General features: G+C 49.4%; 1 protein-coding gene across 1 annotated transcript; it reads left to right on the plus strand.

The window, feature by feature from the left end:
- Positions 1 to 2665: 2665 nt before the first annotated feature.
- On the plus strand, positions 2666 to 3082 carry PIRT (phosphoinositide interacting regulator of transient receptor potential channels). Its single transcript, XM_041000787.1, has one exon. The coding sequence runs from the start codon at positions 2666 to 2668 to the stop codon at positions 3080 to 3082; it is 417 nt and encodes a 138-aa protein (XP_040856721.1).
- Positions 3083 to 11414: the final 8332 nt, after the last annotated feature.

An 11414-nucleotide genomic window follows, 5' to 3' on the forward strand; every position in this document is an offset into this window, starting at 1 on the left:
CGTGGCTGGTGCTAAACATCCTACAATCCTGCAGGCTCTCCTGGCAGTGAGTTATACAAGCCAACGTGTCAATGGTAATGCTGTTACTAAACCCAAATAGCATAGAGAAGGAAAAAAGAATCTTAATGATTCTTTAATTAAAATGCTCTGAAACTCACACAACCCCTGAGCTGGTGATCTTTGGGTTTATTGTTTGCAGAACAATACAAAACTGACTTCAGACATGACCTAACCCACTCTTTCCTTTCACAGAGGAGAAATCAAGGACCAAGAAAAAAAAAATGGCCAGGAGAACAAGCAGGACCATTTCACATTTGCACCACTCTGAGTAATAGAGTAGCTTTTCAGTTTTAGTTTGATGAACACAGAAATCCTATGAGGTAGATAACCATATTCCCCAGGTAATCCATATTCCAAAAGCACGGGCAATTTTACCATGACCACAGTCGTGATTTCTCTCTGTAACAGGGAATGGAGCTATAGCTATTCGAGAAGGTGGAAGCATTATACTCTGAGGAGCAGGGGAACACTAGTTCATGGCCAGACCTGAGTGCGAGGGGTGCGGTGAGGGAGACAAAGGGAGTCGGCTGGAGATCACATGGTGGGAAGCATACAAGCAAAGGACCACCCAACAGAGTAGAAGAGAAAGTTCCTGGGCATGGGGACTGGAGGGTCACCAGCTATAGGTGCCAGCTGCTCGATGCCAAGCTATCTAACACTCTGGAGCCAGGAACACAGATTCTACAATTACACCTCACTCCCCCGTATTTGGATCTGACTCTGTGGGGTGGGGACGGAGGGAGGGTTTATTGTGACTGGGATGAAATGCTCATCTCCCCCCAATAAAGATTTTATTATTGGGAAGCAAACATCCTGCTGGAAAGTAGGGACACTTGTAAATGCTGCTGGGAGTGGCACCTGAGACTGTCACAGGCGGAGGCCATAGGCTTTGCTGAAGGGAACCTGGCTTGGGGAAGCCGGTCAGGCAGGTGCCCGGTTTGTGATGTGTGACGGAAGGAAAAAAAGAGGATGTTCATTCACTTGACTCAGTCAGTGAAAGAGACACAGGATCGCACGGGCGTGAAGCATTACATAAGATGCTCACGGTGGGACTCCAAAAAGTCTATGGACAATGCATGTGATGAAAACATTAGGCTCAGGTTTCAAATGATTGGGGACCAAGCTAAATCAGTCTTTTTGAAAACACATTTATTTATTTATTTATTTATTAGTTAGTTAGTTATTTTCATTTTATTGGGCAGTCAGAGAACCAAGCAGAGATGTTCTTTCTGCTGTTTCACTTGCCCAAACGTCTACCACAGCCAAGGGCTGGGCCAGGCCAAATCCAGGAACCCAAAACTCAGCCTGGGTCTCCCACATGCATGGAAGAAATTCAAGTCCTTGAGCTGCCATGTGTTGCCCCACAAGGCAGGAAGTTGGTTGGGAAGCAGTGTGTCTGGGCCCGGAATTAGGCACACAATTAGTGATTTGCCCCTAAATAAATAAAGCTTTTTGGCTTTGTTTCCCATGAACCGTTTTTGAAGAGCCCTCCTAGGAAACAAGTCAATGATGAGCCAGGGCCAAGACTTAGTGGGACCCTCAGGGCCAGACACCCTGGCTCTCTTTGCCTCCCCTTCTCTCCAAATATCCCAGCAAAGCATTTCACACCATCATTTGTGCCTTGCTGTCTTGTAAATACAGGGCTCGCTGCATAGGAGTTGGCACTTCCTGGGCACAACGTGAAGGGAGGTTCCAATCCCACATTGCAGCAGTCAAGAAGTCCCTGACAGGGGGCAGGGCTCTGCAGCTGCTGGGCCCTTGCTCTGCACAGCTGGCACCAGGAGATGAAGTAGCCCCTGGTGACCAAATAATGTGCAGATGGAAATAGAAAGGGACGAACTAAGTTGACTCCACACCTTGGGAAGGACCAATGTATGGCAGGTGAGGCCTGTGACACCAGAATCCCATCTGGGCCCCCGATTATGTCCTAGATGCTCCACTTTCGTTCCAGCTTCCTGCTAATGGTTTGGGGAAAGCAGCAGAAGATGGGCCAAGTGCTTAGGTCCCTGCACCCATGTGAGGAACCCAAATGAAGCTCCTGGTTTCTGCCTGGCCAAGTACTGGCCATTGTGACCATCTGGGGAGTGAAGCAGATGAAAGATCTCTCTCTCTCTCTCTCTCCCTCTCTATCTATCTATCTTTATAACTCTGCCTTTCAAATACATAGGCACATCTTTAAAAACACATTTTATGAAATAAGTGGGATTAATATACACATTTTGCAGGTGAGACAACTGAGGCATAGAGAAAGCGAGTAGCTCACTCAAAATCACACAGCTAAGCAGTGGTCTACTCTGAAGACAGGATGCTGTTTCATCACACATAACCTTGGGTTGCTTTGAAAATGCCAAGACACTTCTTTATTTTCAATGTTAAAGGCAGTTAATAGAATAATATACATTATATCACACAAGAAATTAAACAGAAGTTTCAATGGCTACTTATTTACTTGGATTTTCCTGTTTTTCCTTTATGCTTCAGTACAAAATCCTTGGAGGCCCTTCCACTGAGAGCCAGGCTGCAGACAGATGCTAAGAACTGACCCTTTCTGCCTTGCCCTTGACTCAAGCTGTTGCTAGTAGCTGGTGCTCCATCCTGAGAATCCATGACAATGGAGAGTCTACCCAAAGTCCTGGAGGTTGACGAGAAGTCCCCAGAATCTAAGGACTTGCTTCCCAGCCAGACTGCCAGCTCACTGTGCATCAGCTCCAGGAGTGAGTCAGTCTGGACCACCACACCCAAGAGCAACTGGGAGATCTACCGTAAGCCCATTATCATCATGTCAGTGGGCAGCGCCATCCTGCTGTTCGGCGTGGCCATCACCTGCCTGGCCTACACCTTGAAACTGGAGACTAAGATCTTGGCGATCCTCAGGATGATAGGGCCAGCCTTCCTGTCCCTGGGACTTATGATGCTGGTGTGCGGCCTGGTGTGGGTACCCATCATTAAGAAGAAACAGAAGCAGAGGCAGAAGTCGAGTTTCTTCCAGAGCCTCAAGTTCTTTTTCATGAATTGCTGCTGATGGCTGTTCGCCCGTCACCCATGACCTTGACCAGAAGAGCTGATGACCAACATCCAACCTTCCCACCTCCTCCGTGGGATTCCGTAAAACTGATCCAGGCCGACCCTCTTCCTGGCCCTGGGAAAAGCCAGTGCACAGGACTCCCTCCTCCAGCGAACCTGCCCGTGCTGCTGGATGAATCTCACATGCCACTGTCAACCCAAGCTTCTCTTAGATCCACAGCCAGATTCATCCCCTCCAGTGGCTCTCCACTCCTGCTTTCAGGCATCTAACTCTTGGCCAAGTGCTGTGCATGCTGGGAAATTCCTTGGGGATAAGCTGTGCCTGGAGGGAAGCCTTGTGTTTACATATCTGAGTACCTGAGCTGGATTCCACATTTGCATCCTTCTGGAACCAGAGATGACCGACAATGCTCCTTCACAGAGAAGGAACGGAAAGCGGGAAGCCTGACCAGTCAGGTTTGACAAGTCCTTAGCGGGTGAGATAAGGACCAACAAATCAAAAGACTAAAACCTTCAGAATATCAAGCATTCCAAAGACCGAACAGTGGAAGAAGGCTGGGGAAAAATACTTCCCACAATGGCACACCCACTTGCACATAGTTCTGGGAGTTAACCAACTGAAAAACTTTAATGCCCAATTATACAATATTTACCCCAGAGGCAATGGGGTAGGCTAGTGGGTGTCACCATTTCTCCCCTTGACCTCCTAATGTCTTCTCCCTGAAGGCTCTTGTCATTGCCCAGGACAGGTGCATGTGGCCCTGGGGTCCTCTTTCCATTCCCCTAGCCTCTGCACTCAATGCAAGACCAGTCAGCTAGACAGAGACTAGTGTTTGTGTGTTGTCCTTCCTGTCTCCTTCAAGTTCAAAACTAGGAAGGTCAAGTTCCACACCTGAATATTCTGCAGCATTCTAGAGACAGAAGTCACTTTAGAAGATCCCCAGTCTCTTTTATTCTTGCACTTGCCCAATGTTAAATAAGCAAATATTTATTAAGTGCCTGGCTCTCCCTGTTCTCATCTTGTTTTCCGAAGGAAGAAATAAGAGGCAGACCCAGTGGCAACTGAAATATCCCGTCCTGGGTTCTTGGCACAGCTGTGGAGACACAGGAAGTGTCCACTCCAGACTTGGAAAAGGGCAGGGAGACTCTTGGAGGCCATGTCACCCAGGCTGAGGCTCAAGGGAGAGGGGCCAGAGGAGAATGGAAAAGCATTTCCAAGCCTTGTGTGGAAACCTAGGGAAAGAGAAGGCCTGCAACCAAGAACTGTGCAGCTATTGTCCTGCCCAGCCAGGCATTCTGCTTCCTTGTTTCTCTTGACCTCCTTCCCGCTTGCTTGCCCAAGTGCCTTACACAGAGTTGTCTTAAAGTAGGCATCCACAGAGTGCACCAAGCAGAAAGCATCCACAAGGTAAATACTCCCCAAACTCAGGGCTTCCTGTAGCAACCAAGAAGCCCTTAGATGACATGCCAGGTGGCATGCCTGTGATGCCTGGCCATGCCACCCCATGCCAGGTCAGGGACCCAACAGATAGCATTTGATGCTGGGATCCTACACCATAGTCACCTTGGCCAGAGCTGGCTTCACTTGTCACTTAGCCTGCTGGCCTTCCCAGTCGCCATGGAAACCTCACTCTCCATGGGCTTCCAGGCATCTCCATCCTTCCCAGTGGTTCCACACACAGTCAGAAAATATTTGCTCCCTCTATATTGTGGGAAACTCCATGGAGGCCAAGGGCCTGCATTGTGGGGACACTCCCTGCTCCACTCACTGAAGAAGCCCGAGTCTGGGGAGCCTGTTGTCTTTGAGGGTCACCTGGGCTCACCATAGACATACCCATACCAATGTGGCATTGTCCTTTAGCCCACTGACCCACAGCACACAGAGGGCCAGGACTGATCTTGGGGGTGTAGCAACTGCTTAGTCACTAATTCTAATTGTTCTTCTAGTGCCTGGAGTGACAGAGCTTTCAGCCCATTTCGTTTTCTCTTATATGAATGCATTGTTGAGACCAGCCTGCAATACCCCTCACTCACTCCCCTGTGTTCTCTCACCTGGAATGGGCTCCTAGCCAGCTTGCCATGAATATGTACTCCCTGTTCCTCATCTCATCAGCCCTACGACTTGTAGTCTGACCCACACAGAGGCTGCTCCACACGTGTGTTAGTGGAAGAAAGTTGAGGACCGACCATGGCTCTAGAGTGTGTCCACATTTAGCCTCCAGCAGTGCCTTTCGCCATTGCCTGCTCCTCAAACCAGCTTCTCTGCAGGGCAGAGAGCCCACCTGTCATGGGCTTGCTCTGAGAACGCCCCTTCTCCAACCTGAGTGCGGGCCAGGGTCACACCGACGCAGGACCAGTAGCGTCCATTGCAGAAACTCCCCATGAAGGCCTGAGGGATCGATGGACTTGGATGCAGCTGGGTCATACGCCATGCTTCTGCCACCCAGCACCCCTCTCCCTGTGGGTTAGGAGGACAGGAGCAAAACCCATACTCCCAGCTCCTCTGCAAACCTACCCCTTACTCCCAAGCCCCGTGGTTCCTCTCTCCAGGTAATTTTGGTCTAACCTGAGGTCTAAAGGAATCAATATCATGTTGAATTACACTGCATTTAACGGAATCTGTTGTGTTTTCATTCTGTTGCAAGTCTGTGTCCACTAACTTTTTCCTCTAGAATGTGCCTGTACTCCACCCCCTAGTGCTGCCTGGGAGGGAATCAACAGGGTGGTGTTCATATCTGGTTTCCCAGGAACCTCCTAGAAACTATGGAAGCAGAAATCTGGACAAAGAATCTTCCAGAAAGAACCAGGAAGGCAAGGCAAGGCAAGGCAAGGCAAGGCAAGGCAAGGCAAGGCAAGGCAAGGCAAGGCAAGGCAAGGAAAGGAAAGGAAAGGAAAGGAAAGGAAAGGAAAGGAAAGGAAAGGAAAGGAAAGGAAAGGAAAAGAAGAGAAAAGAGAAGAAAAAGAAAGAAGTCAGGTAGAGGAGATAGGGTAAGAGACAGGGCAAGGAGGTATTCGGGACAGGTGTCTAAGAATCAGAGGACGGCTCCAGACTGAAAATTGTGGCCACTTTTTCAGTGTTTACCACATGCTAGGGGCTAATCTATCAGGCATTAGTTGTTCAATCCTTTCCAAGGTCTGTCCAGGACAGACACCAGAATTCTAGCACCTCCTCTGGGCCAAGCACCAGGCCAGGGGGAATCACAGCATTCAGTTTGTCTTTTCCTCCCCCTGCATCTAATCCCTGGGAACACCAAGAAGTAACAGGGGTACCGAGGCTCACAACTTACAAACAACAGTTGGTAGATTTTAGCCTCCAGCTGCCTCCCCAGCTCACAGAGGTGCGTGCTCTAAGCTCCTACCAATGGTCTCCATGCTGTGTAGGGGCAGAAGGCAGGAATAGGTGTCTCTGACCAGGGTCAGAAGGATACTGTCCAGCAAAGGCCATCCCCGGCCCCAGGTCATCGCCCACTGCACACGGGGTCCTGCAGCAAAAGCACAAAAATGAGTGTTAATAGGAGGATGGGGAATTGCTGCCAAAAGTCCCTCTGATGATTGGGTGGGACAAGTGGGGTCCATCTGTAATAGATGAAGAAATGTCTGCATAAGTCATGGCCTTTCCCCCGTGGGGATGCCTGGGAAAAGAACTGGAGAAGGAAGAGAGCTGTCATCCTATCACAGCAGCAGCTGACCAAGTTATTCCAGAGACCCTGGGACCCTCTCTTTCTCTGATCCCTTCCTCAGACCCAGTCTCTGTATCCATCTCTCAGAAGGGACGTCTGAGTGAAGGCCTGTCGAAAACCAGGAGCCTGGATCTTCTAGGTATCCCACATGGGTACAGGGGCCCAGAGACTTGGACTATCTTCTGCTACTTTCCTAGGAACATTATGAGGGAACTAGATCAGAAGTGGGGCAGCCAGGACTTGAACCAGCACCCACATGGGATGCTGGCACCACAGGCAGAGGCTTTAACTTCCTACACCATGGTGCCAGCCATCTCTGTGGCATCTTAATATCCAACTCGTTAGGAATCTGGCACCAGAAGCCAGAGTTGAGTATTTTAGCCAAATATTCCAGCATGGGACATGGGCATCTTGGCCTATGGACCAAATGTTCACCCCTGCACAGACACGGTGAACCACCCCCCATACACACACACATAGAATCATGTGTTGGGGACAAGCCCCATTGACCTGCACCTGCCGTCTGGACCAGCTCACTCAACTTCACATCCCCATCTTCACAGCTGCAACTGAGGCCAATAAATGTTTCCACCTTGCTGAGTATTATCTGTGATAATCCACATGTGGCTCCTATGCATTAAACACTGAATCATGCTAGTTACTATGGCTGTAAATGACAGCTCAAGGCAGTCTAGGCACTATCCAGACGTCCTTCTAAGTGATTGTGCTAAAAGAAAGCAATTCTATGTGAACTGATTAGAAATAGAGAGTTTGGGGAGACTAGCGGAGTCTAACACCTGCAGATGGCTTTATTTCCATCCTTTTGGGCTCCTCCTCTTCCACCTCCCTGACCCACAATAACTCCTGTGCAAAAACTAACACTGTGACCTCCATCACCCCCTTGTCTCCTTCCCAGGTGGCCATGGGCCAGAGGAGGCTCGTGTCCAACAAGATTCACATCTTCCCTCCATCATGAGGAGTGAAGTTTCTGTTTTAACAGACCCATGTATCTAGGGACCTCTGAAGCCCAGGCAAGTCTGTCTGTGTGACAGGTTCACGGCATGGCTGGGGAAGGAGCCAGGCCTTTTATGATGCAGGTGTGTTCTCCACTCCTTTTTTGTTTCTCAGCTCTCCAGAAGCACTATGGCCACGGATGTAAATTTCAAATTTCAAACTCAAAAAGGGAAAGTTCAACCATGAGTTTAGGTCCTACTCATAGCATCCTCATAGTTATCAGGGGTTCTTAGAAGAACAGATCAATTCTCAAAGGTATATTTTCACATGGAGTTTTGGTTATATAGCACTCAAGTTAGAACCTCACAGAACTCACATCAGAATACCAGGTAAGTGGCTAGGAATAAATGGTTGCCCAGCTGTCCTTTGGTGCTACTCACTTGAAAAAGGAAAGAAAGGACCTGTGGGAGGTGCCTGTAGGAGTTGCCCGTCCTCCTGGGGAGGAGCTGTGGACACATCTAGAACTGGGCAAAGCAACCAGGCTGGAGCTTGGCACCAAATGTGAGCCAATGTGAAGACCAGGTCAGATACATTCATATTCATCCCCACAAAAAGGGATGAGAGGTGGGTTCCCGGGAAAGGAGACAGGATGGGGTGGGGTGTGGCCACTGCCTGGAAGGAGAGGGGCAGGCCTGGTGGGAGCCAAGCGATGGCCTGATAGAGCTTTTCCCACAGGTTCTGTATGCAAATCACTCTCCCAATGATTCACTCTACAAACAGCTATTGAGCACCTCCTGCATGCCGCAACGGATGTAAACAAAGCAGGTAGAAGTCCCTGCTGATGTGTCTGCCAAGGCTGCAGAGGACGGCCCGAGGACTCAAGCCCCTGTATCCACATGGGAGACCTGGACAAACCTCCTGCTCCTGGATTTGCTTTGGCCCTGACCCTGGAAAGATGGGGAAAGTCTCCCAAGCCAAGCCCCTAAAGCTTGGCCCTGGGCCTTGCTGGGAGAGGAAGGGGGTCATGTTCACTTGCCCCCCCGAGTCTCGCATTCAGGCTTTGCCAAGATTGTCCCCAAGGCCACCGAGGGTCGGAAGATTCTGTTAGAACCCAACATCTGGAAGCGGGACATTGGGATTTAAGTACCTGCCACTTCTGACTGTGTGCCCAGCCATGTGCTCAGAGCCGAGGGCCAACGGAAGTGCTCTGTAGAACTCAATGGGAGTGGAGGCGCCAGCTGGAAGTGTGGCAGACTCTGCTTGGTGAGACTCCCAGGTGGACGTGGTTTGCTTTGGAAAGGAAGGTCATGAGGGTAAGAAATCGGGGGTCGGGGGGAGAAATGAAGGGCAAATGCAGAGGGACTCCGAGTAGGGTTGGGGAAGAGTTGAGAAGGTGCTCTCAGCTTTTCCAAGAAGCCGGGAACGCCCAGGAGTGCCAAATGAATCTATTCCATAAACACCAGGTGCTGGGTTGCCAAGGGCAAGGAGGAGCGCCACTCCCTAACGGAAAGGGATTTGGAGTCAAAGAGGGAGACAGAGAACGCCCTCTACCACCTCAACACGTGTAACTCAATAAAAGTAACGGCCACCCACATTTAACAGGATTCCACATCTCACTCACTGTAAGGTAATCATCATTCAAATTCTTAAGGAGGGGGGACTGAAAGCAGACGTTGGCATGATGGTGTAGCGAGCTAATCCTCTGCCTGCAGCACCAGATTTCCTATGAGCACCCATTCACATCCCAGCTGCTCCACTTGTGATCCAGCCCCCTGCTTATGTCCTGGGAAAGAAGCAGAGGACATCTTTTGTTATTTTTTTTTTAATTTTTATTTGAAATTTTGAATTTCACGGCACAGTTCTGTAGAGTCTGGGATTTCCTCCCCGCCCCCAAATTCCCACCCCCGACTGATTTTCCCCATAGTGTTGCAATAGTATAGTCCTTCATGAGGAGTTACAATTCCATCCGTCTATTATTTAAGTGTGTCCCTACATTGCTAGTACAGACAATGTCAGGCAGTCCATCATCCATTGTCTAGATATGTCCAACAGTTTGGAGGAGCTCAATTCAGCTTAGGTGTTGAACCCACATAAGCGACCTGGGAGAAGCTCCTGGCTCCCAGCTTCGGATGGGCTCAGCTCCAGCCACTGCAGCTATTTCGGGAATGAACCGGTGGATGGAAGATCTTTCTCTGTGTGTTTCCTCTTTTCTCTGTAACTCTGCCTTTCAAACGAAAATAAATAAATCTTTAAAAAAAAAACCTGAAAGCAACAAATTGTGATGAGGTAGTAAAGAGATGAGAAGCTTTCATGATGGCAACAAAATTAGACCCTTCAAAAAAGTAAAGATAGAAACAGCTACATACGTACAATCCAGTAATTCCACTTCTGGGCATGTAATGGAAAGAATCAAGAGTAGCAACTAGACAGCTGTACACTCATGTGCATGGTAGCGTTATTCAGAATATTCCAAATGTGGAGACTACCCAAGTGTCCACCGACAGGTGCATGGACACACAAAATATGGTGTAAGCACACAACATATAAAGCCTTCGACCTTAAAAAGGAAGGGAATCCTGCCACCACCATCCCCACCACCACATGGGTGAGCCCTGGGGCGGTTCTGCAAAGTGAAATGAGCCAGTTAGGAAAGGGCAGTTTGTGTGACCTCCCTGGGGTGCTCCAATTCACAGAGACAGAATGAGTACAGAGGCTACCGTGGTGGTGCAACAAGTTAGGCCATTGTTTGCAAAGTCAGCATCTCATATGCAGGTGGTGTTCCAATCCAGCTTCCTGCTAAGGCGCCTGGGAAAGCAGTGGAGGATTACCCAAGTGCTGGGGCCCCTGCACCGGTGTGGGAGACCCAAAAGGAGCTCCTGGACCCGGGCTTTGGATAGATCCAGCGATGGCCTTTACAGCCCTTTGGAGCGTCAAAGATCTGTGTCTCTCCTCTTTCTCTCAAATAATTTAAAAAAATCAATCTTTTGGGGCGGTGAGGGGAGTGAGTGTATGTTTAAAGACAACGTCCCTAGGTCCCAGCGTTGGACAAAGAAGTCCATGGTGATCCCGGACCAGGAAGTCTGGGTTCCAGATGCTGGCGCGCCACCCTGTGGGCACAGGCGGTGACTGCAGCTGGCTCACAGGTTCACCCAGGCAAGGCCGTTTGCCTCTGTGTCTTTTGGATGAGTTTCCTGGTGCAGTTTTCGATTGAAGCTTTAACACTATCAACCGCTCTAACATCTGGAACTCATAAGCCTTTATCTGAGAGAACAGGCTTCTGCTTAGTACAAAACCGGCCCCTTGCTGCCTGGTCTTGCTAATAAAGCTTTATTGAAACAGCCACACTCGCTTGCACATACACTTTTTTTAAAGATTTATTTATTTTTATTGGGAGGGAAGATTTACAGAGTGAAGAAGAAACAGAAAGATCTTCCATCACTGGTTCACTCCCCAAGTGGCTGCAGTGGCTGGAGCTGAGCTGAGCTGAAGCCAGAAGCCAGGAGCTTCTTCCCAGCCTCCCACATGGGTGCAAGATCTCAATGTTTTGGGGTGTGAGAGGGCTCACGCCAGACGCGTCTAGGATGCATTAAGGAGTCTTTATTAACCAAGCTTGGTGATCACAGGGCCCACTAGAAATTAGCAGGTGACAAGTCCAGTGGCAATCCAGTCTGAGTTAAAACCCCCGAGAGGAACAAA

Source organism: Ochotona curzoniae, unplaced genomic scaffold, assembly GCF_017591425.1.
Source record: "Ochotona curzoniae isolate NIBS_2020 unplaced genomic scaffold, NIBS_Ocur_1.0 scaffold_2453, whole genome shotgun sequence".
NCBI classification, from domain to species: Eukaryota; Metazoa; Chordata; class Mammalia; order Lagomorpha; family Ochotonidae; genus Ochotona; species Ochotona curzoniae.